The sequence below is a fragment of the Schizosaccharomyces pombe genome (assembly GCF_000002945.2).
Source record: "Schizosaccharomyces pombe strain 972h- genome assembly, chromosome: II".
NCBI lineage: Eukaryota > Fungi > Ascomycota > Schizosaccharomycetes > Schizosaccharomycetales > Schizosaccharomycetaceae > Schizosaccharomyces > Schizosaccharomyces pombe.
In genome coordinates, this window is record NC_003423.3 from 3,916,172 (window position 1) to 3,941,712 (window position 25,541).

The following is a 25,541-nucleotide window of genomic DNA, read 5'->3' on the forward strand; positions in this document are numbered from 1 at the left end:
TTATTCAAAGATTAAATTGCTCAACTATATGTATTATATAATCAAAATAAAAATAAAAATAGGCCAACTTGACAGGTTGTTTAAAGAAAAATTCCATTTGTTTTTAAATTTTGAATTCTTGTTATAGCATTCAGCTTGTTAAAAACCCAAGAAAAATTGGTTGATGAGCTCAATAAGCATGTTGTTTTACCCGTTTTATGGTGCGAAGGTTTCCAATGACAGAACAAAAATGATCTAGAAAGTTTCAACGATTTGAACCGGAAAATGATATATTTCAAATTATTCTAAATTTATTATTTTTGAACATTGTTACCTGGGTGCCGGCTGCTTCTTGGAACGACACAAGTGCTCTTTTACCTCCTTATTCTCATTAAACTCGCAGCAACCACAACTGTCTTAGATAACTAAAAAAAAAAGAGTAAAAAGGATATCAAAAAAGTTTATTCCTATAGAAATGGAATCGAGATATTTATCAGATAGAAGAAGCCGTTTTAAAAGCAAAGGTGTTTTCAAAGCTGATGAACTTCGTCGGCAACGTGAAGAACAGCAAATTGAAATCCGCAAACAAAAACGTGAGGAAAGTTTGAATAAACGAAGGAATTTAAACGCTGTTTTACAAAATGACATTGATGTGGAAGAGGAGGCTGATCAGTCTCAGGTTCAAATGGAGCAACAAATGAAAGATGAATTTCCTAAATTGACAGCTGATGTGATGTCAGACGACATTGAGCTACAATTAGGTGCCGTCACGAAATTCAGGAAATATCTTTCTAAGGAGACGCATCCCCCTATTGATCAGGTAATTGCTTGTGGTGTTGTTGACCGGTTCGTACAATTTTTAGAAAGTGAACATCACTTGCTTCAATTTGAAGCGGCTTGGGCCTTAACAAATATCGCTAGTGGTACCACAGATCAAACCCGTATTGTTGTTGATTCCGGCGCTGTTCCTCGTTTTATTCAATTACTTTCTTCACCTGAAAAAGATGTCCGTGAGCAGGTTGTATGGGCCCTCGGTAACATAGCTGGCGATTCTTCTGCCTGCCGTGACTATGTACTCGGTAACGGAGTTTTACAGCCTTTACTTAATATTCTTCAGAGTAGCGCTTCTGATGTTTCTATGCTCCGTAACGCTACATGGACACTTTCTAACTTGTGTAGAGGCAAAAATCCACCACCTAACTGGTCAACTATTTCTGTAGCCGTTCCAATCCTTGCTAAGCTCCTTTATTCTGAAGACGTTGAGATTATTGTTGACGCGTGCTGGGCCATCTCCTATCTTTCTGATGGACCTAACGAAAAAATTGGCGCCATTTTAGACGTTGGATGTGCGCCCAGGCTTGTTGAACTTTTGAGCTCTCCCAGCGTTAATATTCAAACTCCTGCCCTTCGCTCTGTGGGGAATATAGTAACAGGTACTGACGCGCAAACACAGATCATAATCGATTGCGGTGCTCTCAATGCATTCCCTAGTCTTCTCAGTCATCAAAAAGAGAACATTCGTAAGGAAGCTTGTTGGACTATTAGCAATATTACTGCTGGCAATACCCAACAAATCCAAGCAATTATTGAAAGTAATCTTATACCTCCATTGGTCCATTTACTCTCATATGCCGACTACAAAACAAAAAAAGAAGCCTGTTGGGCTATTTCTAATGCTACTTCTGGCGGTCTCGGTCAGCCTGACCAAATTCGTTACCTTGTGTCACAAGGCGTTATTAAGCCACTTTGCGATATGTTGAACGGATCCGATAATAAAATTATTCAAGTTGCTCTCGATGCCATTGAAAACATACTTAAAGTTGGTGAGATGGACAGAACTATGGATCTTGAAAACATTAATCAATACGCTGTCTACGTTGAGGAAGCTGGCGGTATGGATATGATCCATGATTTGCAATCCTCCGGAAATAACGATATTTATTTGAAAGCGTATAGCATCATTGAAAAGTATTTCAGTGACGAGGACGCAGTTGAAGATTTGGCACCTGAAACCGAAAATGGCGCCTTCACATTTGGCAATGGCCCTCAAGCTCAAGGAGAATTTAAATTTGATTCTCAAGATATGGCTATGTAACGTTTAAATTAATTTTAAAAAAATTTTTTTTGTTCTAATCGAAGCGCACATTATTTACATGTTTCACTTAGACAAATTCTGTTTTCCATTACTGGTGCTTTTGTTGGGTTTGTATTTCTTTTTTTTACCCTCTATTTTTAATTCAATTTAGCTATTTGTGAAGCTAAGTATTTCTATTAGGATTAAAAACTACGGTTAAATAATATGTTTACGAAAAAAATGAGTGTACTACTAAAACAGAGCGGTACAGGTAAATAGCATGATATCACTAAAAATGTTTATATTCGTAAGAGCTGCAACTAGGCAAAATAGAGAAGGGGGTTTAGGATCAAAGAAAATAAAAATAAAAGAAAGCAGCGGGGACGATATACACTGTTAGGTTCAAATGACTTCGACTAATCGGTGAATGCAATTTGAAAACCAATAATGACGCAAATTTTTGCTAATAAGCATATATGCAAATCAAATATGACTGAAAAAAACTGCAGCTGTCTTATCGTATTATGTCCCTCGAAAAAACAATTTAGGCACTAGCTAAGACCTTTTCGATTTCACCGAGACTTTCATTGAGAGCATCCTGTTGGAACTTTTGGGTAGAAACTTTGCTGTTGACACGAGCCAAGACATCTTCAACGAGACGTTCCTGTTGTTCAGCGCGAACGTTGGCTTCGTGATGAACCCAGCTATCCAACACTGATTTAGCTTCTTTAGCTAAAGCAACTCGCTGTTCGAGCTCAAAGATCTCAGCCTCCATACGGGCAGTTTCTTTCGAAGTGTGGAATAGAGCCTGAGTTACAGACTCTACTTCCTGAAGGCTAGCAACCTGATCTATACGTTCGCGGATAGCACTAGTATGATCATTTCGAGCAGCTTGCATAATTCCACCAATTTTAGCGATTGTCTTGTCAGACCATTCATTATAAGCTTTACGACCTAAAGTACCAAAGACTCCTACAAGTCCAAGAAAAGAAGCCACAACAATTGACTCATCGTTAACGACATAAATGCCTTTAGATATGGCAGTAGCAAGAGCAGCAGCGGTAACAGTCAAGACACCAGATTTTGTTAATAAAGAGGTAGAAGGAACAGAGCTGATTATATTTGCTGCTTTTTGGTCGGGAGGAATCCTTCCACTAGGCGTCTTATCGAATGTAGTCGGAGTCAGAGAGAACTTGCGAGTGGAAGGCAGAACAAGCCTCTGCCAGGCGGTCCTCTGAACAGAAGGAAAAGAACGAAGACCTATATAATTATTAGTAAAAGATTGAGCCAATATTAAAACATACAAAACAATTTCGAAGACATTACGACGTTGTTTGTAGAAAGCAGAACATGATCCGTAGACTGGTTGGAGTATACGACGAGTGAATACCGAATTTTTTAGATTTCGTTAATATTTTTAAAACTAAAATAACATTGACAAATCGTTATACTTAGCAACGCAGGTTTATGATGGCTTATACTGCGTTATATATTTGTGACGATCCAGTTATTATCTGTTATGTTGCTGCTTAAAAGTATCGATGCAATCAACTAATTTACTTCATATGAATAAATTCTCGAAAAACTATGAAACAGTAGCACAGTTTATGACTGAATTGAGTTGTGTATATTCAATTGAGCTCCATTGATAAAGTCACGATTATAAGGAATTAACGAGCAATTACCACATAAATCATTTCGGTATTGTTAAAAAGGAAGTTCAAACGATAAAACACAGTTGACGGATAGTGATATACAAGGAAGGCAGTATATAATTTTACAAAGTACGGTAATTGCTTCAGGTTTTATTTGTATAGAGACAGAAGCAAAGATTTGTCCAGCACCAAAATGATAAAGGATCTCGAAAATGAGATATATAAATCAAGGAAGAATTTGAACAACATTTTGGTACTATTTGATTATATAGATTTATCGAATCATTCTATCGATGAGGTTAACGATGCAGCCGCAGCCTTGTGTCGTGTATATTGCTACCTTTCACGGAATGGATTGTTAAAAAGACCAAAAGAAGACGATTCTTCCGCAAATGCTCAAGTGAAGAATTGGGTTTGCGACAATTATATCAATTATACTGAAAAATTAACTGAGATTTTTTCAATGGCTAATGTGGAAGCTTTGCAAGTTTCGTTTTTGACAATGACAATGCGTCTTTGCAAAGCAGAATCTCAAATGGACGAAAATGGTACATTTAGAAATCAATTTTACATAAGGTTTTGTTTGGAACTGCTTTCTTCAAGTCAGCTTTCTGACATCTGCATTAAAGATTTTGTCACTTCCTATTTGGTCCCCTATGATGATGTACGGTTCTTTTTTTACAAAAATTCTAAGAAGGTTATCTCATCGTTAATTGAAAGTTCTAAAACAGATGATCCCATGGCTAATTTAGACATTGTGGCCTTTAACACTATTCGAATTCTTTCAGCCATCCCGTCTCCATTGCCTTCTTCCTCTACATCTTCTTGGGCGGATGAACCCTCTCCAAGCTCCACTGAAACATCATCCATTAAACGTGCTTTCCAAGAGTCTTGGCTCTCAGCTTTATCACTCCCACTAAGCGTAAATCTGTATAAACAGGTTTTGAACGTTATCCATAAACGGGTAATTCCTTTCCTTCAAAAACCAAACCTTCTTATGGACTTTCTTACCGATGCTTATAATTCCCATCACGCCGTATCTTTATTGGCTTTAAACGGTCTTTTCACTCTGATGATAAGTCATAATCTTGACTATCCATTGTTTTATCCAAAGCTATACGCTTTGTTAGATAGAAATTTACTGTATTTAAAGACAAGGTCGAGATTTTTTCGTTTATTGGATTTATTTCTTTCGTCAACCCATCTTCCCGCAACATTGATAGCCTCGTTTATAAAACGGCTTGCTCGCCTTGCTTTAACGGCTCCACCAGGAGCGATTGCCATAGTGATCCCATTTATTTACAACTGTCTTCAGAGACACCCGACCTGCATGCAGATGTTACACCGTTCTTCTGCTGAATCCGGGGATTCCTTCGATTTTGACCAGCCAGATCCTTTGCTTACTGGCGCTATCGAATCATCGTTGTGGGAGCTAAGTACGTTACAAAATCATTATTATTCCAACATAGCTAGTTTGGCCAGCATTATGAGTCAAAAGTTTACGAAGCCTCGCTATGAGTTAGAGGATTTTCTTGACCATGGATATGCCACTATGTGCGATGCTGAACTCCGTAGGCCATTGAAGAATGAACCACCTATAGAGTTTGAGAAGCGCACATTAGCATCTGGTCTCGAAAAATCATGGATTTAGACTGTGTATATAGTATTGGGTTACATGCAACGGATAAAATATAAAAGGTGAATTAAAATTTTATAAATTCATGCGTATTTTAAGCTGTAAATACCAATAGTTACAACTACTTAAATACTCCTCGGCAATATGAAATAAAGTGCTTTGTTATAAAAGTAAAAAGATGAAAAGGATACAAAGTAATTCTAGAGTATAAACCTTTCAAAACAGTATCATTAAAAGGCTAAATAAATCGTAAACAAACTCATGCACCACAGATTAATGGACTAATCTAAAATCCATTCTTGAAAAGGTTGATCAAACCATTAGTACTAGAGTCATGGTTCTCAACATCACCCTTAGTCTCGAGCTGAGCCAAGACATTCTTAGCAAGCTTCTTGCCGAGCTCAACACCGAATTGGTCAAAGGAGTTAATGTTCCAAACAGCACCTTCGGTGAAGGTAACCCACTCATAGAAAGCAATGAGAGCACCCAAGGAAGCAGGAGTGATCTTCTTAGCAATAATAGAGTTGCTAGGACGGTTACCAACAAAAGTCTTGTGGGGAACAATCTCATCGGGAGTACCCTCAGCCTTAACTTCAGCAGGAGTCTTACCAAGCATCAAAGCCTCGGTTTGAGCGGCAAAGTTTGAGAACAACATACGATGATGCTTGTTGTTATCAATAGGGTTGTGAGATTCAATGGGAATCAAGAAATCGGCGGGAATCAATTTGGTACCTTGATGGATTAATTGGAAGAATGAGTGTTGAGAGTTGGTACCAGGCTCACCCCAAAGGATTTTGCCAGTTGTGTAGTTAACCATATCGCCAGAACGAGTGATGGCCTTACCGTTAGACTCCATACTCAATTGTTGTAAGTAGGCAGGGAAACGGTGTAAATATTGATCATAGGGAGCAACCAAATGAGTCTGAGCTCCAAAGAAGTCAGAGTACCAAATGGAAATCAAAGCGGCCAAAGCAGGAATGTTCTTCTCTAAAGGAGTACTGCAGAAATACTCATCCATGGCGTGGGCACCGCTGAGGAAAGCCTCAAAGTTTTCATAACCAATATAAAGAGCAACGCTCAAACCAATGGCGCTCCAAACGGAGTAACGACCACCTACCCAGTCGCTAAACTCAAACATGTTTTGAGCACTGATGCCAAAAGCGGTAACCTCCTTTTCGTTGGTAGACAAAGCAACGAAATGCTTAGCAACATGAGAAGGATCCTTGGCAGAGGCCAAAAACCAATCCTTAGCAGACTTGGCGTTGGTGCAAGTTTCAGCAGTAGTAAAAGTTTTAGAGGCGATCAAGAAAAGGGTAGTCTCAGGATCGCACTTCTTCAAAGCCTCAGCAAGATGGGTTCCGTCAATATTGGAGACAAAATGGAGCTCTAAGTTTTCTTGACCATAAGGCTTCAAAGCCTCGGTAACCATAACGGGGCCCAAGTCGCTACCACCGATACCGACGTTGACGATAGACTTGATGGGCTTACCAGTGTAACCCTTCCAGGCACCACTGCGAACGGCATCGGAGAATTCCTTCATGTGTCTCAAAACCTTTCTGACACCGGGCATAACGTCTTGACCGTTAACTTTCATGGGCTTCTCGGAAACGTTGCGAAGAGCGGGGTGAAAGACGGCACGGTCTTCGGTAAAGTTGATGTGCTCACCAGCAAATAAAGCATCACGAAGACCCTCAACATTGGCTTCTTTGGCTAATTTAACCAAAAGCTCAACGGTCTCTTCGGTGATCAAGTTCTTGGAGAAATCGAACAAGATAGGTCCATCTTCTTCTTTTAATCCGTTAAAAGTAAAAGAAAATTTCTCAAAACGGGATGAATCCTTGGCGAACAATTCCTTGAGGACGAGATGCTTACCAACGGACTCATAATGGGTTTGAACGGCCTGCCATGCAGGAAGAGTAGAAGCTAAGCTAAAAGACATGTCTGTATATTATGGAAATGAAAGGAAAATCTACTTCTCAAAAATTACAGATCAAATATAAAACAATAACACCCAGTGCTCTTTGCTTGTAAGATCTTGTGATGATTTTGTACGATGTTAGTGTTCGGCGAAGGGATGATCAACCTGTTCCTATATATAGTCCCGAAACACTAGGGCACGTGACCTCATACAATTTATGCGTACAATCGCTAAGTATTTCTAGTTGCTTCGCGGAATAAGAACCCCAACCTTAGCAAAAACTGTATCGTCACTACTGTATATAGCATTAACGATTCTCACCGCAATTTCTTTAAACAATGCAAGCAAACGTTGATGTTTTCAAGGTTCAGCATGATTATGAACGCTACGCTATGCCATTCTACAGGTGAGAGAGCTTAAACAATATATGGGATAAAATGTGCAACTACCTCAGTATAATGTACATATGCATGTGCGGATTCCTATATACTTTGTATTGAACGAAAGAAGAAAATAACTAATGGCAAGCGCTTCTAAAGGATCGAAACTGATCTGACATCGGTTAGGTGAGAATGTAAATATTGCTTAATAGCGGAAGTAATCGGAATCGGATGAGAAATAAGAATCTAGTCAAAGTAATCGAGTTATTAAACCTTAACGTCCCGGATCAAAAACTCTTGTCTATTAATCTTCTAAACTTATTAAAACCGAATTTGCAGTTAGCATCAGTCGCCTTACCAATTTTCGTTGCTAGCTGCAAGTGTTGAAATTCCCAAAATGTCCGTTTCTTCTAATTTAATGTATTTTCGTCGTCAGATCCATTTTCCAAGAAGGAAAGAAAAAATTTGCAGCATAATTGTGTGCGAAGAGTGAAATGGAACTTAAATTAAGCTTCCGGAGAGGACAGTGTGCGAAGTCCCTGTAGAGTTTGTTCGTATATAAGCATAGTAATTGCTCTAAGAGAATAAAATGTCAGTAAATAAAACATAGAGTTTAACAAATAGATAATAGAATAATAAAAATGGCACGATAACCATAAACATTCGTACCTTCCAGGCGCAACTTTAAGCATGCTGACTGATAAACCTCTATACAGTCCTTTGATTCCAGAGTTACGATAGATGGAAAGGAAGCAATCTTTAAACGATTTATAGTTTGAGGGGAAGGTTTGTAAAGTTTTTACTACGGTGTCGACCGGAAACATGATAGCTTTTGATCCAGCGCCGGCGATGACCCCACTCAAGGTAGAGCTGAGCGCAAGACCCAGAGGCGACAAGACGGCCTCTGATGCTCTATAAAACATGAAGAAGCATCCTGCGTAAGGACCGATTTGGATGACGGAGAATTTGAGTCCTGGAAAAAAACCTTTGATGCCTGCTTCTGCGTAAATTTTTTTCGTAGCAGGAAGCATATGAGGTGTCTTGGCGTAAGAAGCAAACTTTGTACGCATTGTATCAAGTGGATAGGACGTGAGTGTAGCAAAAATTCCTGCTGAAGTTCCACACAGAAAGTTGACTGCATGGTCATTCATAGCGAGATTCTCTGTTAAATGTTTTAACTTTGAAAAAGCCACAAATTCGGCAGCACCATATACTAAGTAAAGCAGTTCAGCAACCACGTTTCCTCTCCACAAAGCTCGTACGCCTTCCTTCTGAACAGTCTCTTTAAAGACCGGCCTCAACGAAGACTGGGTAATTTGCATACGAATTTTTATCACATCAAATGGTGCTATCATAAATCTAGTTTAAATCGTTAATTGACTATTTCCCTGCCACTTAGCCATACCGACAAATTACGGATGAAATGCCACCAGCCAAAGTGTAATGCCAAACAGGTTGGGCAAACTCTTGCGAGTCCTTTTGCTTTGCAAGGCCCATCGATAGTGTTTGTTTCTACAATCGGCAATTAATTATTACAAAGCCGGAGGCGTAAGATTTGTTTAAATCTTATAACTGTTGGTTTAACTACAATCTCGGGTATTTTGTATTCACGTATAAGTGTAATGGGAGTTCAAAAATTTCGCCCACCGAATTACACGAACAAATACTGTTTGCGGCTTTTCCGATTAGACTTTTTGAGCACACATCTCAGTTAATATAGAATATTGATTAATTAACTTACCGGATGTAAGATGCCGGATCAAGTGTAGTTCACAGTTGTAAAACTAAAAAAAAAATCAATGTATACGGACGAAATTATGTAAAAAAAAGTCTTTGGCTGTTAAACGATCTTTTTAAAAATCTGCAATTTATTTAAAAGCCATGCAAGGAAATCCCAAAGTTTCCTTCCTTTAACTGAACACTTAAAGCCATAGTAAAGCAACTTTGAAATAACTCAAGTAATTTATTGAGCTTCAAAGAATTTGTCAATCCTGCTTTGTATTCGTGCTATCATTGAATACAATAGTCGGTACAAATTACTACTAGAGTTTGTACGCAACAGCTGGATATGACTAAAAACAAGAACATGTAGTTGTTAAATTAGTTAGTACTGATGTCTGCTACTTTCATCTTCTGTTTTCTTATGTTCAAAAGAATGTTATCGCTTAATATTTCAGTCTTGAGGAACGAAATGGATTTTTAAACGCAAGATTCCGCTTACATAATTTAATTGTTTCACAATAAAATAGCTATTTTGCTATATAAATAACTTTTTGAGATATTATAATCTGTTATTTTTTTAATAATAAATGTATGGTCAATTTCGTGTCCGTACGGATAAAATGTTAGAACATGCTACAAATTTCAAGAACAATCGCCTTTTGGTTTCTCGTTTACCCCATTCTGTTCGTTAGGCATTCTCAATTTAGTGCATTCCATACAACATCAATACGTTCATATTACAACATAAGACAGCTGAGATGGTAATGTGCAGGATGTATAAAAGTAATCCATCAAATACCACAACGAAATGAAATGAAAATTTATTAATTTTTTACTTTTGGAACACTTATAGCTCTTCTGTTGACAAAGCAAATATGCGTAGATTTTCCCTTCCTTCCCACGTTTTATTTACAGTAGACATCTGATAACTAAAATGTTTAAATCATTACTCTCTATTTTTTGGTAGCGCCATAAAAAAAAAACTATAAAAAAGCAATTAAAAAATAAAAATTTTATTATTTATATTAGTTTCTCTGTATATATGCAACTATGAGTGCGAGGTTTCAACACTTGTCGCATACACTCCTTTCTTGTCATGCACTTTTAAACAATTAAAGCGATTTATGTTAATTGCACATCAAACAAATTTATCGTAAAAGCTTCTTCAATTACTAGAAAAAATGAAGAAGGCTTTAGATGTATTCATACTCGACTTGACGTTTATCAAAGGTGAATGGTCTTTAGCTAAACCATTGCTCTAAGTAATGACTTTACATTACTGATATAACTATCTATCAATTCATGAAAATGATAAACCATCAAATACCTCTACCAATTACATATAAATTCCTCTTATTATCTTCTGTACCCCCTAGCTCGTTGTGTTTCACTATAGGGTTAGATGAACTGCATTTAACGATCGTCTCTAGGCCTGAAAAAAGCATAAAAATAGTTGATTTAAATTTTTTGACTCAAAAATGGGAGCCATTCTTTCGACACCTAAAACGCCAATAGAAGTTAGGAGGAAGAGAATTGTTCCTTTGTTTCGTGCTAATCACACACGATTTCGACCAGTTGATGAAAAGAACCGTATAAACGCTGTACCTCTTTTACTGTTAGGATGTTTGTATGGAAAGTACAAAGACGACGATTTTGTTGATTTTTTTGACAAAGCCATTCCGTTATTAGTACCGCAGACACACAAAGGTCTAGATACATACGAAATCGATGTATCCACATACAAAACTCACATAGGTCATCCAAAGTTTATTGAACCATTTGTACTATTCTATGGAGATAGGCTTGTTCATGATGCACGCTACAACCTCCATGAGTTAGTTTGGCAAACTTTAAGTCGCAACCCTGAATATATCAAAGGTCTGTGTTACGATAGTTGTACACCACTTGCTAATCTAGCCGTTGGTCTCAGTCTTAATATTCAAGAGGTTCTCATTGATTGTTTTGCTACTGCTGCTTGTTTTACAACAGAGGATACTAGTATTAATCCAATCCCTACCTTGCCTAGTGTTTTTTGTACCATAGTTGACGATGAGGGTATTTCTCTTAAAGAGCTTCTCTACATTATTGAAGAATCTCTTCTTAAAAATGCAATTCCTGATCCATTTTCCGTCTCTACCTACACTTTAAAGTCTGCCTTTGAGCATTTGGTGAAAAAAGATTTCCTAAAGTATTATACTGCGTATCTGGCGTCTTCTGCTGTTGACTACATAGATGCCTATTTTACTGAAAGTTTTGGATCTTTTTTTATTTCTCGTCTTGCTTCACAATTTTTGGTCTCTTTTCAGACTCTCCCTTCTTTCTTCTCCTTTCCTTTAGTTACTGATAATTGGCAACACTTGGCTGCTCTGCCATTCAACAGCACTTATGAAACCTTTCGTGCATTCGATCATCCTTCTACTAATGGGCCAGCTATCGGTCCTTTGTATAATGCCGCTCCAGCTCCCCGTTAGCATTTACTTAAGTTTATATTACATTTGTTTAGCATTTTTTTGTTAATTGAGTAGACTTAATGAATATTACTAAATGTCTCGTTATATGCACTATCAAATTTGTAAGCCCTCGTTGGGAAGTAACCCGAACAGCTCTCGTTGTGTTGACTCCTTTTATTCACAAAGCACAGAGAAGCTAGACATTGCCGGTGTCGTGCTTTTATCATCGCATTTTATCGTTTTAGTTTAGTTTTTGTTAACCCATAAAACCCCCCTCTCTTTAGCCTGGTTGCAGACAAAATTTGGTACCCTCAATATTTTTTGCTTCGTCTAACGCTCAGCTAGCGGTTATCTACCAACCATAGGTTATTACCTTTTATTTATATATAATATTTCTAGTAGTTTATGCAGCTGCTATTTCATTAGTTTCTTTGCATATGCTGAAAAGGGCTCATTATGTAGCCCTCCATGTCACTCTTAATCATAATGGGCTGTCTTATCAAAGAGTTTTCAGTTGCTTGACACAATTTCCTATGTTAAGGCATTCAAGTACTGCTGCCAAAAATAATGTTTCGATGATTTCAAAGTTTCAGGCCCCCGAAGATAAGTTCTTCCCTTCATTTTCTTTAAAATCTATGCCAAAGCAATCGTCGCACATGTCGGCTTCATTGCTTAATAGCCTTAATACCAGCATGAAAAAGTCATTTTCTCGTAAAAAGTACAGGGAAGCCGTAAGCTTGTTTCGAAAAAATTTATGGAAGTATGAAGAATCCTGGATACGCAATCAGGATTTCATCGACTGTTGCATAATAGCTTGTTCTGCTTATGAGAAATTATGCCAACCTTTGAGGATTAAAAAGACATTTATTATTTTGAGTCAGCTATGTCCAAAGTTGCCAGCTGAACTTTGCCGAGTTTTTCTTTCATATGCAACTGGCTGTGTGAACTATGGTCATAACGTTGCATTAACATGTTTTGAAAATTCTCCCAAAGAGCTTATAGATTACAATTATTGGTTGTCTTGGCTTTCCTTTTCAAAGTCATCTCCGGTAGTTCTTTGGTTAACCTTTACGCGTATATCTTCTGCTGGTCTGTCACCTAACGCTGAAACTTTTGAAATTTTACTTGTGGCTTTTGCTTCCCAAAAGAATTTTTGGTTTTTTGAAAAGACTTATGATTTGTTTATGCAAAGTAAATTGACATGGCGTCCTTTCACTTACAGAGTTTTAATAGAGTCGTTCATGAAGTTTGGAAATTTTGAAGAAGCGGAGAAACTGGCATATAGTTATGTTAAAAACAAAATTGATTCACTTTCCAGTGATGTTTTTTTTTCGGCAATCCTTAAATTTTACGCCGTTGGAGGTGATTTTCAAGGATTCAAAAAATTACTTTCGTTTATGACTGATTACAATGTAAATTTTTCAGTAAGTACATTGAATCAACTTTTGCGGTTAAATTTATATCATGCAATGGATGAAAAAATATCTACCTTCTCTTCAGAACATATCACAAAACTTATTGAGCAACAAATAAAACCTGACTTGGAATCAATGCTCATAATATCCGAATATTTGAATGAATATAAACCTTCTCCAAAAATGCGAGAACTCATTAATTGGCTTTATTCAAATTTTCACTTACCAAAAACCGTCTCATTACATTTCCTTCGGGAGGTTCAGAGCCTTGTCTTTCGCTATCCTTTACTTCATTCAAAAATTCATTTAGCTATTTCAACTTTAAAAGATTCGGGTTGCGACTGGAACGTAGGTTTGAGTTATCTTAATTGGCTTTTCGTCAACAAAAGAATAACCGAAGCTATCAACTTTTTTTATACGATTACCATTAATGCAGGCACAAGACCGCCTAACGAACTGTTTGATGTTTTTATTTCTAACTTGCTGAAGTTCACTTCTGCCGAAACTACTTCTTCTGCCATTCGCAAAGTGCAATCAAAATACCCTTCAATGTGTGGATCTTCTCCCGCAATCAAATTGATTTTATTTTCTAAATCATTTTCTGTGTTACAATCCACATCTGAAAAAATTGAGCAATTGCTTGTCTCATTTCAACGCAATCCTTCAGCATATTCAAAATCTTTTACTCTAGCTCTCGCAGAATGGCTGTTTTCTAGGCGGTTGTTCCAAAGCGCTCTATTATACTCATTTAAGGTATCGGATGTTGATGATAGTCACTTTTCATTTCGTTCTCAGATTTTAATTTGTTGGTGTTATTATCGTCTTAATGACTTTAAATCTTTAATACAACATACCAATAATCTTTTACAATCGAATAATGCTTCATTACTACGACGTTTGGCTGCTACTTTGTACCGCATACAAATCCGCGAAAACAATGGATACAAAAGAGTCCTTTTGGATAGGTTGAGAAAAAAGGCTATTTTACGTGCGTTTCCGTCTAGAACTTTAAATCGCACAGAGAAGGTCAAACTCTACAACGAAGATGCAAAGTTCCGTTCAATATTTAGTAGAGTGTTACTGCATCAAAGCCACTTGGGAAATGTCATTTCATAATTAAAATCAGATCGTCGACGGTTGTAGTAGGACTTCTATCTTGTCTATATTACCGCTTAATATGGATTGTATATCCATGCTATATTTTAGCTGGTACTTATTTAATTTCTACATTCTTGGAATATCGTACATATCCTTCTTCAGCTATAATGATTAAATTAAAAATTTCACCGTTGCACAGTGATTTAAAACCATAGTTAACACATCACGAAAAAAAATTCAACGTTAATGAAAGTTTCATATCTTGACGATGCTATTGTAGTATGTATGCTAAATTAGTTTTTGACTAGTCTAGCTCCAATCCATGCATATTTATAGCCAGCTTGGTAAAAGTTCCTGAAGCTTCTTCTATTTGAAATGCGCGTAGCCGTAGCAAAGCTACCACCCAAAACGACATTATGCTTTCCATCAAAGAAATCTCGTGTATAATCTGGATAAAGCTCTTCAGGTTCAAAATCCTCGTGCTTCTCCAGAACTGTACTTGTCCATTCCCATGCTCCTGTGAATATTTGATTACTTGAATTATCACTTAGGGCTAAAGGGTGCAATTGTTGAAAACCAGTTGCCTTTCCTTCGGTACTAACATAAGGCTCATCAGTTCTCTCGAGAACCCGATCGTAAAAACAGTTCAGTTCATCCTCAGTTGGTAGTCTGCATCCTTGGGAGCTCGCATAATTGTTTAGATCGTCGTATGAAGTCATAACAGGCCAACCCAAGTAGTCGTCAAGGGGTAATAAGCCGTACATGGTTCGTATGTAAAGCGTTCCATCAATCTCCGCCCATTGCTTTGGATACACCCTTTCTGTTTTTGACTTTTTATTGATAAAATCTAAATATTCACCGTTAGAAATTGGACGATTGGCAATAGAAAAGCTAGAAACCAGTTTCTTCCTCATTGGTTTCTCATTATCCCACGCAAAATAAAAAAGTTCATCTGTATTTTCATGGGCACTAAGATCGGATGATTGCAAATTTGATCCAACACTCGTGTATTGTGTTGTCAAGGGCATACCAACTGCAATTTCCGTTTCAGGTACATTCACCCATAACGGAGCTTTCGTAAGTTTTTCAGCTGGTTCAGGAAGTGATCCGCAAATTGATACAGTCTGGTTTGCATTTTGAAATGACTGTACGTAGATGTAAAGAGTTGTCTCCACATGCATGGCTACATGTTCGTAACAAAGCCAGAGAATTCTCTTTTCAGAAGTAGACAATTCATCCATTGCTTTGCACAACTTTACAATATGATATTCCCAAGACTCTTTCTCATATTCACGAAGTTGGTCAGGAGAAGGCCAGCTTTCAGGAACTTCAGAATGCCAATGGCACTTGGAGGGATCTTCAATGTCCGGATCTATACCACGTTGAAACCATTCCCAAAAATGTTTTTTGTTAGCAGTTGCTTTGTTTTTGACAATCTTTGTGAGATAAATATCATTAAAAACAGGGACATGTCCGATGTAAAAAATTGGAGGATGTCTCAAAGGAATCCATGCGGTGTACATGTTATCTTTGTTAAGCAATTTATTTGTAATAAAAAGCCATACTTTGCGTAGAGCATCCCATTCTGCTAACGAAGGACAAGGCTGAAGAGGGAGTTGAAGCATAGCAGGAAATTGTTTGGTAATAACATAGGTCGAGTAATCTGCAATCGTACTTTCATACTTAGAGACTAATTTAAAATCACCTTTCTCAATGATTTGACGACATTCTTGATCGCTATTCTTCCAACTTTCTTCGATCAAAATTAAATGACTAGGTTTAAATTGAAAAAACATTGGACCCTTAATAACAGTAACTTCATTTTTGGCTTGTAAGTAGGCCCTATGAACACCGAGATCTTCATCGTAGACACTTTTATATTCCCAATCATTTTCGTCGAAAAGGTTTTCACCAAAAACCGCATTGACACTAGCCAAAATATTCTTTTCAAACTTTTCAGTAATACGATAAGGATCATCGTAAGCTAGTTGGACTAGCTCAGCCTTGTTTCTATGATCGAAGGAGATTAAAAGGTTGTCATGAATATTCAAACGACTGGCAAACGAACGTAAAAATGATGCTGCGGATTTCCTATCAAAATTACCAATCGAAGCACCCAAGTACAACATGCTAATTCGACTATTGGGCTCACTACGAAACCTGTCCAAACATTGTAGCAATCTTTCAAAGCAACCGCAAATACCAGACACCTTAACATGCTGATAATTGGTAGTTTGACGAAGCTCCTGCAGTCCTTTTTGCAACTCGGCTTCATTAAGGTCAAGGGCGTAAAAATGCACATCACAGCCCTTCTTTTCAAACGCATCTAAAAGAAGTTTTGTTTTGCGCATATTTCCACACCCTAATTCTATAACCGTGTTAGGAAGATCTGGAGACAGTAACTGGTTGGCAATGGAATCGCTGAACTTCTTCAGAATATCAAGCTCACTTTCATACAGGTAGTATTCTTTTAAATTCGTAATCTCATCAAACAGTCGTAAACCTTTTTCATCGTATAATAAAGTGGAGGGGAGTTGACACCGTTTGAGGCTCTGCTCGATGGATTCAGGAGAGAAGAGAACTTCTAATGCGCCAATGTTTTCTATTTCTGTCATTTTCTATTAAACAGCGTCTCAATGCTTATGCTTGCTTTTTGTGTTCCCAAACGTCAAGTGCCAATCGTATGAATTAGTCACGTTCAATGAAACAGAACTTGAACAGTCTCTTCACTTAATTATTTAAAATAATGGATAGTAGTATGTGTTTAGAGAGTTATATAATTCTGTATTTTGGTGACATAAAACAGGTGACTAAAAGATGCGTCATGTTAGTACACAAACATCTTTGTTTACCCTTTCCAAAAATATCGGAAAGTAATGAATGCTGCAGTATTAAACAAAGAAACAACATTCATCGTCGTGAGACGATCTGGACGAGCTAACAAGTAAGCACATCCCTAATGAGATCAGACATCTTCGAAAACGTGGTCAAAGGAGTCAATCGTGATTTGCAACTCCTTTGTCTTGGTTTTATTGAAACCAAATAAAATTAAAGAATCCCTACAACTGGAGAATCCTACAACCTAGCCGGGTAACAGGGATTCTGCGGCAATAATTATTGCTATATCAAAGGCACATCGCAAAACCAACTCAATTGAATGGGGTTGAGTAAAAGATACATCGCATACACTTGAAAAGAAACATTAAAAAAACAAAAACAAAAAAAAAACAAATTTGGCTCAATGGAAAATTAGATTTCTCAATATTGTTACATATTAGAGGTTGGAAAGGATGAATGAGTCTCATCGGCGCTTGCTCCACTTTCAACTATATAATTAACACCCATTGCTTTGTATAATATTATAGGTACTTTTCTTTGCTTAGTCACATAATTAGGACCTTGCGCATTGTTACGAATATTGTTGGGAAATTATCAACGTCTTGGTGATGTTGAGTTCGTTAAACAATGTACAGTCAAAGATTATAATGCCTTTTTAAAATACTATGATTTCATTCGATTTCTTTAACTATTTCAAGTAGTTGTGTACCCTTTGATTCATCTAACCGAATTGGTGTATGTACACTGGAGTTTTGTAAACTTTTAGGACAGTGAATAAAAAAGGACAAGTAGAATTGATATGGATTATGGTAAATTGTAGTAAATTGGATTATATAAACATGCTCCTACAGTATCTCCAATATTAGTTTGACTGATATGAGTGCATACTGCAGAGCACCTATTTTCACAAACAATTGTCTTATACGCTAGTCATTTGAGCTCGCATAAGAAATTAAGTAGATATTCTACAGACTAATTTTGTATTAGAATGATACGAGTATTTCACATAATCTTAAGTTTACATTGAATGGGTAATAATTGATTTACATAGTATATGTCTCTACGTCTAGCAATTATTAGCTACGCATTGCAACGCATGCAAATCCACAGCGGAACGGAAATAGAAGAAACTCCATTACATTATAAGCGACTCGTTAGAGTAAACACCTAGAGAGTTTTCCGTGCAAAGTAGTGGAGTTAAGTCACTTAGCGACTTATTTAATTACTGACTCGGAACATGTAAAGCTTCCGAAACATATATATATATGTATATGTATATGTAGATACATACATATATGAAGAATTACAGTAAGCTCAGTCATTGCCAGCTACACAATTGTCATTCAAAAAAACGATACGTCGAATTGCGGTGAGTTTCTTCTTGTAATAACATATAATCTATGACTGCAATAAAAATATACTTCCATTATTATTACAATTACTAGAAACTCGCCGCAATTGAACATACTAACGTCTCAGCAGTAATCGTAGCTGGACTTAACGTGCTAGGTTTTCGAAAGCAGTTGCCGATTTGCAAGAAGCTAGGTCAGTGGCGGATCAGTACTGTGGGGGTCTCAAAAGTCTCAAGACGACTTAGCTTCGGCTATACCTATTAAGAATCTAAACTTTTAATGAATACCGTTGCACTGTAGTAAATTAAGAATAGAGCATTACACAGAGCTAACTCTCAATTCTCGCTTACAATTTCGTATATACAAAAGCTTACTAGCACTAACGTATTCAATCCGTTCACCAGTTTCTTCATCCTTGTTTTTTCTATTTCTTATTTGTTGAAAACCTAATCAAGATGCAAAGGATTCACAAAGTTATCCTTTATTATGTTTCACTGACCATATTGTATCGAGTAACTTACCTATTTGATTTGGAAGAGCCTTGGTCGACTCTTCGCCCTTATACTCCCTACTTGTTCATTTTGGCTTTCGGCAGCTATTTGGGAATCACTTTGTTATACAATGTCGCTACTACTAATGACAAACCAGAAGCTTATGTTGATTTGGTAAAGGTATGTATACTTGCATGATGATGTTCCGGAAAAGTTGGCCAAAGAACGTTTATTAACAAAATTAGGATATAAAAGAAGCACAGGATGCTTTAAGGTCCAAGGGTATGACTATTGAAGACTAAAGGAGCAGAATAATAGAAAATATTATTAATATGAATCTAAATTTTCCCAATAAAGTCCACAATGTATTTATTAATGAATTGAGAATAAAGATACATTTTTTCTAGAAATGGTAATATAAAACAAAGATGTTCTAATCCCAATGGAACAAAAAAAGTAAATAGTAGGATATATTACAATGTTGATGATACATTCTTAGCCTTACTAAAGGCTAAACGCATTTGATCAAAAGAAAAAAAAAGGAAAGCAGGGAATGTAAAAAAATCCAGACTACCTAACAAAATTTTGAGGTTTCGAATAACAAAATTTTGAGATTTCAAATAGCAAAATTTTTAACATTCGTCTCGCTGAAAGCGTCTATAGGATTCAAAGATGGCGAGCCGTCTATTTACGAAGATAGCGCAAGTAAACGGGATTATTTGTTTCGTCCACCCAGTTGTATCCAATCTCTTCCAAAACTGAATGAAGTTTTTCCACTTGGCCATCAAAAACTCTAAGGCCAGCAAGCACACTAGCTATATCTCCACCACAATTACGATAATGGAAAAGGGAAATGCTGCAAACTTCCTTTATACTCCTCAAAAACTTACATAAAGCTCCAGGGCGTTCAGGGAAATCCAATCGGTACAAACGCTCTTTTGAAACAGATGATTTTCCTCCAATAAGATAACGGGCATGAGTTTTAGCAAGTTCATTATCGCTGATATCTTCTGCAACCATATTTTGCTCAGAGATTTGTTGAAGAATCAAAGGCAATTCAGTTGCACGGTCCTTTACCACAAACGATGTGTAAATGTTAGCATAGTCATCATTATCGTAACGATAAGAAAATTCGGTAATACTACGTGGAGTAATAATGTTGTGTAGGGCTTCAAATGAACCAGGGCGCTCAGGAATAGTGACACTCAAGAATACTTCCTTGTTCAAACCAAGATCAGCACGCTCAGCAATAAATCTAAGGCGATCAAAGTCCATATTGGCACCACTTAAGATGCAAACCTGAGCAGCATTGGGATTTTTAGGCTTGTGTTTAGCGACATAACGCTTCATACCAGCAACAGCCATAGCTCCTGATGGTTCGACCACTGAACGGGTATCCAAAAAAACATCCTTAATGGCTGCACAAATCTCATCTTTGTCAACAAGAACTACATCGTCAATATTCTTGGAGACAAGACGGAAGGTTTCCTCTCCAACAAGTTTCACAGCAGTTCCATCAGCGAATAAGCCAACTTCCTTAAGGGTTACCCGCTTTTTGTCCTTCAAAGACTTTTTTAAAGCATCAGCGTCAAATGTCTCGACACCAATGACCTTAACATGGGGAGCAATACGCTTAACGTAAGTAGCTATTCCAGCAATTAAACCACCACCGCCAACAGCGCAGTAAATAGCATCCAGCTTGCGAAGATCTATTTGATGAAGAATTTCAAGTCCAATGGTTCCTTGTCCAGCAATTACATAAGGATCGTCAAAGGGATGAATAACTTCGAGATTTTGCTCTTTAGCCAAACGTGCACATTCTGCTTTAGCAATGTCAAAATTAGCTCCATGTAAGAGAACATTAGCGCCCAATCTCTTAACGTTCCTCCATTTGATTTCAGGAGTATTCTGAGGCATAACAATGGTAGCTTTTACACCAAGAGTCCTAGCGGAGTAAGCAACACCCTGGGCGTGATTGCCAGCGGAACAAGCAATGACTCCATTTTTCAATGACTGCTTATCAAGAGAAGCCATTTTATTATGAGCCCCTCGAATTTTAAATGAAAACACAGGAGTGAGATCTTCACGTTTTAAGTAGACTGGAACACCGGTACTTTCAGAAATGACAACACCCTTTGTAAGAGGAGTCTCCTTGATAACTTCATACACGTTAGACGTGAGAGTCAAACGTAAATAATCAGGAGTTCCATCTGGAAGAAGCATTTCCTTTGGAATATTAAACTTGATGTCTGATATTTCTTTTTGTGCCGTCGAGGGAGAAATATTGTCTTCAATAATTCCTTGCAGCTTAGGTTCTAAACAATCAATAGAACTATCATTTTGTTGAGTAGAGTTCCAACGTTTAGCTTGTAATCCAAAAGATGAAAAACATGATGGACGAATATGTTTTACAGATTGGAATTTTAGGCCCTGTTGAGCCAATCGTCCCAATCTGAGTACCGAAGTGTAAAAACTCGTTCCAGTCATTCACAGTGAATTGATCCCTTCTGGATTAAGCAAAAGCAAAATCCTTGTGGAATTATATGAGTTTGGTGAAGGTCACAAAATATATTTGATGCTACCATTTTCGACGGGTGAATAACGAGATAACGAAGCGAACAATATGGGGTTGTTATACACGAAGGCCGAATAGTTATGTATCTAAATATCACAGAAATCTTTAATTTTATTTTATTTTTTAATAAGATACGGATTTTTTTCAGCATTAAAATCAAAGCTTAAGGAAAGAGATACATTGAATAAGTCGAATGTTGAAAAAGCTACATGGCAAAAAGTTTTTGTAATGAATATAAGATTGTTTAATAATATATTCTATACTTTACGAATTGTATGAAATGCATTGATTAGATTTCACCAGTGATAACTGAAAAAAAAAAATAGTTGTCCCATTACTTCTTTTTTAATCTGAGATAAAGAGGTAAACATTAGAATATTAATACAACAAACGGAGGCAAAGCTGTTAAGTAGATCCAGTATATAAAATTATATTACAAACACAAAAGGAATTTAGCAAATAAATAATTCAAAAAATTATTATTATTTTTTCATAGTATTTTAACAAGCTGAGAGAATTTCAAAGCTATTTTTGAAACTTTTTCTATTTTTTTTTTTAATTTTAAATGATATAAAACACTTTAGCAAAACAACCAATATCCGAATATTAAAATAATTCAAAACCAATTTGGCTAGCTTTTTTAAAATATTTCCTAAATTAAATTCGTACAGACAAGATTTCAATAATTGTACATCTCGTGCAAAGTATAAGAATATGGATATTAAAAATTTTACAGTTCATTGACAAAAGAGTTTAGTATATAACATTAGAGTATCTCTTTTATATTGGAATAATATATATAGTGCAATTATAAGAACAAGTCGTCTACGGCCATACCTAGGCGAAAACACCAGTTCCCGTCCGATCACTGCAGTTAAGCGTCTGAGGGCCTCGTTAGTACTATGGTTGGAGACAACATGGGAATCCGGGGTGCTGTAGGCTTCTTTTTTTTAAATTCCAAAACAATATTATTAATTCTCTACTTTTTAATGCACTCATTGGGTTTGTGCTATTTAGCTCAACAACATTTGTCATTCTTATTTTAATTTCGTACTCAATCGCATTAGCCCGAATTCTATTAACATTTTTACACTAAAAGCTATTTTACGGTATATTTAGTAAAGGTAAAGAAACACAGCTATGAAAGTGCTGCCAAAAATTTCAATTGACGAAATCAGCCATCAATGGCTGTAACTATTGAATTCCATTGTCTTTCAACTTTTGAATTATCGCAGCCTACAACAAAAAATGAAATTAATCACAATCTCTTCAATCTTCATCGTTACAGATAAATATAATACATGCGAGACGTGTAGGGAAGAAGACCAAAGAAAGTAATTTTAGAGATAAATTCTTACCTTCTTTCTTCACTGTATCCGAAGCCTTCAAAAACTGACTAAACTATTTAAGTTGCTCATGCAACACAAAGTACACGACAATTATATTTTGCAAATTAGTAATCCTCACAATAATCTCCTTTAGTATAGGGGTAGTACACAAGCCTGTCACGCTTGCAGCCCGGGTTCGAATCCCGGAGGGAGAGTTTTTAACTAAAATATTTTTTAAATTACCATATTTAACAAAAGAGGATAATAATGAGGATATGCTAGTAAAATTTTACTATCGAACCTTAATGAGTCGAAGAAGCAAATACAATAAACCTTCTTGGAAGGTTGTATACATTGCTGCAAAATATCTCATATATTGAATAATGAATATGTTTCATTAATAACAATAAGTTATGTGTTCATTAAGACTCCGAGCTTAAAAGCTCTCGATTATGATGGCATGCTATGTCTTTACCACCATCTAAACTGGCTTAATCGAAACATAAGAATGTTATATCGATTGAAGTTGAGTTTTAGAAAATCAAGGTATCTTTTTTTCATCATCAGCTGACCTTTCAACCCTTCAATTTATATTTATTTGAAGACTATGCAAATGCTTTGTATAATAGCATCCATCCTTAGTTGGTGAGCCATTGGATATGATTTTATATATAAGCCAAAGTTACATTAATAACCTGTTAGTTGCTATAACAGTCAAAAAGTCATTGGCTTGGAAATCACGATGAACTATCTAACGAAACACCCAAGTCTGTCTTCAATCAAAAAGGGAGATGTATTGATGTCTATCCGTATCACCTGGCTCTTTTTTTACTTTCCAATGAGATTGTAATCTTTAATGACGGGTAGTTACTGTGATGAGGCTTTTATTTTTAATTTGAAGACGCCATCTGTAATTCATCGCCGCCGATCAGTTACTTGGATGCGAACAAAATCAGCAAATAATAGCTGCATATTCAGATATTTATCATGTATCAATTACACTTACGAATGCAACCCAATACTCGCCATACTTGCAAGCTTCCGAGTCCGAAACACTTTTATCAAATTTGAAATATGGCAATTTTATGTTAGAAAAGTCTCTAAACTTTTGTGGTACTATTGATCTTAAGTCTAACATTAAAAAATTAATTTTTTTGACGCTAATTGTCTTTAAAATTCGATCTCTGTTCAATATTAATGCTTGTGTCATATCATCAGACTACACTATTTCTATGCAAAGATTTATATAAAATGACCAGAAAAGCTTAAAAAATCAGATCCACTAATTTGCAACCGAAACTGGAAATATGTAACCGAAATTTGATACTACGGAGTTATGAACCCGGCAGCCAAAGGCAAGTTTGTTTGTAGTCACAAAAATGAAAGTCGAAAGATGGTAAGAATTTTGATATATAAAGGGGGCTCATAGCATGTTTCAGCATCAATTGAACATTCCACTATCGGTTCTGAATATTATTCTTAAGTTTCAAAATGGCCCCTGCTACTGCTGTCGTTACACCCCAAACTGCCTTCAAGACTGACTTGCCAGTTGAAAAGACTGCTCATAACACTGTAGTGAAAAGTGAAATGGGTGCTTTATCAAAGGCTTACCCTACTTACTCTTTGGACGAGTCATTTAGCTTTGCTCCTATTCGTGAAAGCACTGTAAGCCGTGCTATGACTCGTCGCTATTTCAGCGACTTGGATAAATATGCTGAATCCGACATTGTTATTGTTGGAGCTGGTTCTGCAGGACTTACTGCAGCTTACTACATTGGAACTCGCCGCCCTGATTTGAAGATTGCTATCATCGAGGCTAGTGTTGCTCCAGGTGGTGGTGCTTGGCTTGGTGGTCAGCTTTTTAGTGCAATGGTTGTTCGTAAGCCAGCTGATCTTTTCTTAAATGAAATTGGTGTTCCTTACGAAGATGAGGGTGATTATGTTGTGGTCAAACATGCCGCTCTTTTCACCAGCACTGTTATGGCCCGTACTTTGGCACTTCCTAATGTCAAACTTTTCAATGCCACTGCTGTTGAAGATTTGATTGTTAAGGAAGGAAAAGATGGTAAGCAACGCATTGCCGGTGTTGTTACAAATTGGACCCTTGTTTCCTTGAATCACGGTCTTCAATCTTGCATGGACCCAAACACTATTAATGCCCATTTGGTTGTTTCTGCTACTGGTCATGATGGTCCATTCGGCGCTTTCTGTGTCAAGCGCCTTGCCAGTGCTCAACTTGTTTCTAACCTTCACGACATGCGTCCTTTAGATATGAACCGTGCTGAGGACCTTATTGTAAAGGGAACTCGTGAAGTTTTTCCAGGAATGATTGTTGGAGGTATGGAGCTTTCTGAATTTGATGGTGCCAACCGTATGGGACCAACCTTCGGTGGTATGATGTTTAGCGGCATCAAAGCTGCTCAAGAAGCTCTTGCTATTTTTGATGAACGTAAGGCTGTTAATGAAAAGTACTTGTAAAGAAAATAGTGTACTAGCAACCTTTTGATATTTCTACATTTGTTTTAGTCATTGATTTTACCATTACTACAACGTTTTTTAATGCAATTTACTTATACTCAAAGAGATTCAAATACATTTACTTAACAGAATAAACCTGCTTTTCTCGTAGT

The 25,541-nt window shown here is 36.7% G+C and overlaps 11 protein-coding genes, 14 long non-coding RNA genes and 2 other non-coding genes across 27 annotated transcripts, besides 2 other annotated features; 14 read left to right on the plus strand and 13 right to left on the minus strand.

Annotated features, from left to right (window-relative positions):
• Positions 1–24: 24 nt before the first annotated feature.
• On the minus strand, positions 25–412 carry SPOM_SPNCRNA.6346. Its single transcript, NR_195696.1, has one exon. It is a non-coding gene; the product is annotated as a non-coding RNA (long non-coding RNA).
• Positions 384–2,343, plus strand: imp1 (importin alpha family nuclear import signal receptor adaptor Imp1). The gene has a single exon (NM_001022553.3). The coding sequence runs from the start codon at positions 455–457 to the stop codon at positions 2,072–2,074; it is 1,620 nt and encodes a 539-aa protein (NP_596632.1). The 5' UTR covers positions 384–454; the 3' UTR covers positions 2,075–2,343.
• On the minus strand, positions 632–1,816 carry SPOM_SPNCRNA.6347. The gene has a single exon (NR_195697.1). It is a non-coding gene; the product is annotated as a non-coding RNA (long non-coding RNA).
• On the minus strand, positions 2,233–3,389 carry atp4 (F0-ATPase subunit atp4). The gene is made up of 2 exons (NM_001022554.3): positions 3,358–3,389; positions 2,233–3,313 (listed from the first exon to the last, which is right to left on the minus strand). The coding sequence occupies exons 1-2, from the start codon at positions 3,374–3,376 to the stop codon at positions 2,598–2,600; spliced, it is 735 nt and encodes a 244-aa protein (NP_596633.1). The 5' UTR covers positions 3,377–3,389; the 3' UTR covers positions 2,233–2,597.
• Positions 3,390–3,888: 499 nt separating this feature from the next.
• On the plus strand, positions 3,889–5,503 carry noc4 (Mak21 family protein). The gene has a single exon (NM_001022555.3). The coding sequence runs from the start codon at positions 3,902–3,904 to the stop codon at positions 5,357–5,359; it is 1,458 nt and encodes a 485-aa protein (NP_596634.1). The 5' UTR covers positions 3,889–3,901; the 3' UTR covers positions 5,360–5,503.
• On the minus strand, positions 5,488–7,409 carry pgi1 (glucose-6-phosphate isomerase). Its single transcript, NM_001022556.3, has one exon. The coding sequence runs from the start codon at positions 7,281–7,283 to the stop codon at positions 5,631–5,633; it is 1,653 nt and encodes a 550-aa protein (NP_596635.1). The 5' UTR covers positions 7,284–7,409; the 3' UTR covers positions 5,488–5,630.
• SPOM_SPNCRNA.1648 lies at positions 7,044–9,386 on the plus strand. Its single transcript, NR_150544.1, has one exon. It is a non-coding gene; the product is annotated as a non-coding RNA (long non-coding RNA).
• Positions 7,783–9,329, minus strand: SPOM_SPBC1604.04 (thiamine pyrophosphate transporter). Its single transcript, NM_001022557.3, has 3 exons — positions 9,048–9,329; positions 8,312–9,001; positions 7,783–8,218 (listed from the first exon to the last, which is right to left on the minus strand). The coding sequence occupies exons 1-3, from the start codon at positions 9,137–9,139 to the stop codon at positions 8,149–8,151; spliced, it is 852 nt and encodes a 283-aa protein (NP_596636.2). The 5' UTR covers positions 9,140–9,329; the 3' UTR covers positions 7,783–8,148.
• A 1,019-nt stretch (positions 9,387–10,405) lies between the features above and the next one.
• SPOM_SPNCRNA.6348 lies at positions 10,406–12,009 on the minus strand. Its single transcript, NR_195698.1, has one exon. It is a non-coding gene; the product is annotated as a non-coding RNA (long non-coding RNA).
• Positions 10,799–11,928, plus strand: SPOM_SPBC1604.03C (uncharacterized protein). Its single transcript, NM_001022558.3, has one exon. The coding sequence runs from the start codon at positions 10,843–10,845 to the stop codon at positions 11,833–11,835; it is 993 nt and encodes a 330-aa protein (NP_596637.1). The 5' UTR covers positions 10,799–10,842; the 3' UTR covers positions 11,836–11,928.
• Positions 11,995–16,138, plus strand: ppr1 (PPR repeat-containing protein Ppr1). The gene has a single exon (NM_001022559.3). The coding sequence runs from the start codon at positions 12,252–12,254 to the stop codon at positions 14,343–14,345; it is 2,094 nt and encodes a 697-aa protein (NP_596638.1). The 5' UTR covers positions 11,995–12,251; the 3' UTR covers positions 14,346–16,138.
• SPOM_SPNCRNA.6349 lies at positions 12,302–12,526 on the minus strand. Its single transcript, NR_195699.1, has one exon. It is a non-coding gene; the product is annotated as a non-coding RNA (long non-coding RNA).
• Positions 13,846–14,270, minus strand: SPOM_SPNCRNA.6350. Its single transcript, NR_195700.1, has one exon. It is a non-coding gene; the product is annotated as a non-coding RNA (long non-coding RNA).
• egt1 (ergothioneine biosynthesis protein Egt1) lies at positions 14,324–17,093 on the minus strand. Its single transcript, NM_001022560.4, has one exon. The coding sequence runs from the start codon at positions 16,940–16,942 to the stop codon at positions 14,621–14,623; it is 2,322 nt and encodes a 773-aa protein (NP_596639.2). The 5' UTR covers positions 16,943–17,093; the 3' UTR covers positions 14,324–14,620.
• Positions 17,094–17,216: 123 nt separating this feature from the next.
• On the plus strand, positions 17,217–17,723 carry SPOM_SPNCRNA.545. The gene has a single exon (NR_150917.1). It is a non-coding gene; the product is annotated as a non-coding RNA (long non-coding RNA).
• A 67-nt stretch (positions 17,724–17,790) lies between these two features.
• On the minus strand, positions 17,791–18,688 carry prl20. The gene has a single exon (NR_150545.1). It is a non-coding gene; the product is annotated as a non-coding RNA, LTR associated (long non-coding RNA).
• Positions 18,488–18,567: an LONG TERMINAL REPEAT.
• Positions 18,689–18,912: 224 nt separating the features above from the next.
• Positions 18,913–19,400, plus strand: dpm3 (dolichol-phosphate mannosyltransferase subunit 3). The gene is made up of 2 exons (NM_001022562.3): positions 18,913–19,188; positions 19,254–19,400. The coding sequence occupies exons 1-2, from the start codon at positions 18,973–18,975 to the stop codon at positions 19,308–19,310; spliced, it is 273 nt and encodes a 90-aa protein (NP_596640.1). The 5' UTR covers positions 18,913–18,972; the 3' UTR covers positions 19,311–19,400.
• On the minus strand, positions 19,259–21,495 carry tda1 (threonine ammonia-lyase; the record flags this gene model as incomplete). Its single annotated transcript, NM_001022563.3, has 1 exon — positions 19,259–21,495. The coding sequence occupies one exon, from the start codon at positions 21,493–21,495 to the stop codon at positions 19,693–19,695; it is 1,803 nt and encodes a 600-aa protein (NP_596641.1). The 3' UTR covers positions 19,259–19,692.
• Positions 19,640–19,972, plus strand: SPOM_SPNCRNA.6351. Its single transcript, NR_195701.1, has one exon. It is a non-coding gene; the product is annotated as a non-coding RNA (long non-coding RNA).
• On the plus strand, positions 20,084–20,623 carry SPOM_SPNCRNA.6352. Its single transcript, NR_195702.1, has one exon. It is a non-coding gene; the product is annotated as a non-coding RNA (long non-coding RNA).
• On the plus strand, positions 20,740–21,156 carry SPOM_SPNCRNA.6353. The gene has a single exon (NR_195703.1). It is a non-coding gene; the product is annotated as a non-coding RNA (long non-coding RNA).
• Positions 21,348–21,769, plus strand: SPOM_SPNCRNA.6354. The gene has a single exon (NR_195704.1). It is a non-coding gene; the product is annotated as a non-coding RNA (long non-coding RNA).
• Positions 21,770–22,207: 438 nt separating this feature from the next.
• Positions 22,208–23,059: a sequence feature (RNA overlapping with rRNA (SPOM_SPNCRNA.6355) was converted to a misc_feature.).
• Positions 22,407–22,536, plus strand: SPOM_SPRRNA.36. Its single transcript, NR_151422.1, has one exon. It is a non-coding gene; the product is annotated as a 5S ribosomal RNA (ribosomal RNA).
• Positions 23,056–23,126, plus strand: SPOM_SPBTRNAASP.04. Its single transcript has one exon. It is a non-coding gene; the product is annotated as a tRNA-Asp (tRNA).
• A 158-nt stretch (positions 23,127–23,284) lies between these two features.
• SPOM_SPNCRNA.6356 lies at positions 23,285–23,829 on the minus strand. The gene has a single exon (NR_195705.1). It is a non-coding gene; the product is annotated as a non-coding RNA (long non-coding RNA).
• A 186-nt stretch (positions 23,830–24,015) lies between these two features.
• Positions 24,016–25,246, minus strand: SPOM_SPNCRNA.6357. Its single transcript, NR_195706.1, has one exon. It is a non-coding gene; the product is annotated as a non-coding RNA (long non-coding RNA).
• On the plus strand, positions 24,355–25,528 carry thi2 (thiazole biosynthetic enzyme). Its single transcript, NM_001022564.3, has one exon. It carries the CDS (start codon positions 24,403–24,405, stop codon positions 25,387–25,389), a length of 987 nt encoding a protein of 328 aa, NP_596642.1. The 5' UTR covers positions 24,355–24,402; the 3' UTR covers positions 25,390–25,528.
• The last annotated feature ends 13 nt before the right edge of the window (positions 25,529–25,541 follow it).

Bases quoted from the DNA above. Each gene is read 5' to 3' on its own strand.
- imp1 (NM_001022553.3), top strand. From the start codon at position 455: ATGGAATCGAGATATTTATCAGATAGAAGAAGCCGTTTTAAAAGCAAA.
- noc4 (NM_001022555.3), top strand. From the start codon at position 3,902: ATGATAAAGGATCTCGAAAATGAGATATATAAATCAAGGAAGAATTTG.
- pgi1 (NM_001022556.3), bottom strand. From the start codon at position 7,283: ATGTCTTTTAGCTTAGCTTCTACTCTTCCTGCATGGCAGGCCGTTCAA.
- SPOM_SPBC1604.04 (NM_001022557.3), bottom strand. From the start codon at position 9,139: ATGGGCCTTGCAAAGCAAAAGGACTCGCAAGAGTTTGCCCAACCTGTT. The intron at 9,002-9,047 runs GTATGGCTAAGT...GATTTAAACTAG, and splicing joins ATTTCATCCGTAATTTGTCG to ATTTATGATAGCACCATTTG. The intron at 8,219-8,311 runs GTACGAATGTTT...TTATTCTCTTAG, and splicing joins CTTAAAGTTGCGCCTGGAAG to AGCAATTACTATGCTTATAT.
- SPOM_SPBC1604.03C (NM_001022558.3), top strand. From the start codon at position 10,843: ATGGGAGCCATTCTTTCGACACCTAAAACGCCAATAGAAGTTAGGAGG.
- ppr1 (NM_001022559.3), top strand. From the start codon at position 12,252: ATGCTGAAAAGGGCTCATTATGTAGCCCTCCATGTCACTCTTAATCAT.
- egt1 (NM_001022560.4), bottom strand. From the start codon at position 16,942: ATGACAGAAATAGAAAACATTGGCGCATTAGAAGTTCTCTTCTCTCCT.
- dpm3 (NM_001022562.3), top strand. From the start codon at position 18,973: ATGCAAAGGATTCACAAAGTTATCCTTTATTATGTTTCACTGACCATA. The intron at 19,189-19,253 runs GTATGTATACTT...TAACAAAATTAG, and splicing joins CTTATGTTGATTTGGTAAAG to GATATAAAAGAAGCACAGGA.
- thi2 (NM_001022564.3), top strand. From the start codon at position 24,403: ATGGCCCCTGCTACTGCTGTCGTTACACCCCAAACTGCCTTCAAGACT.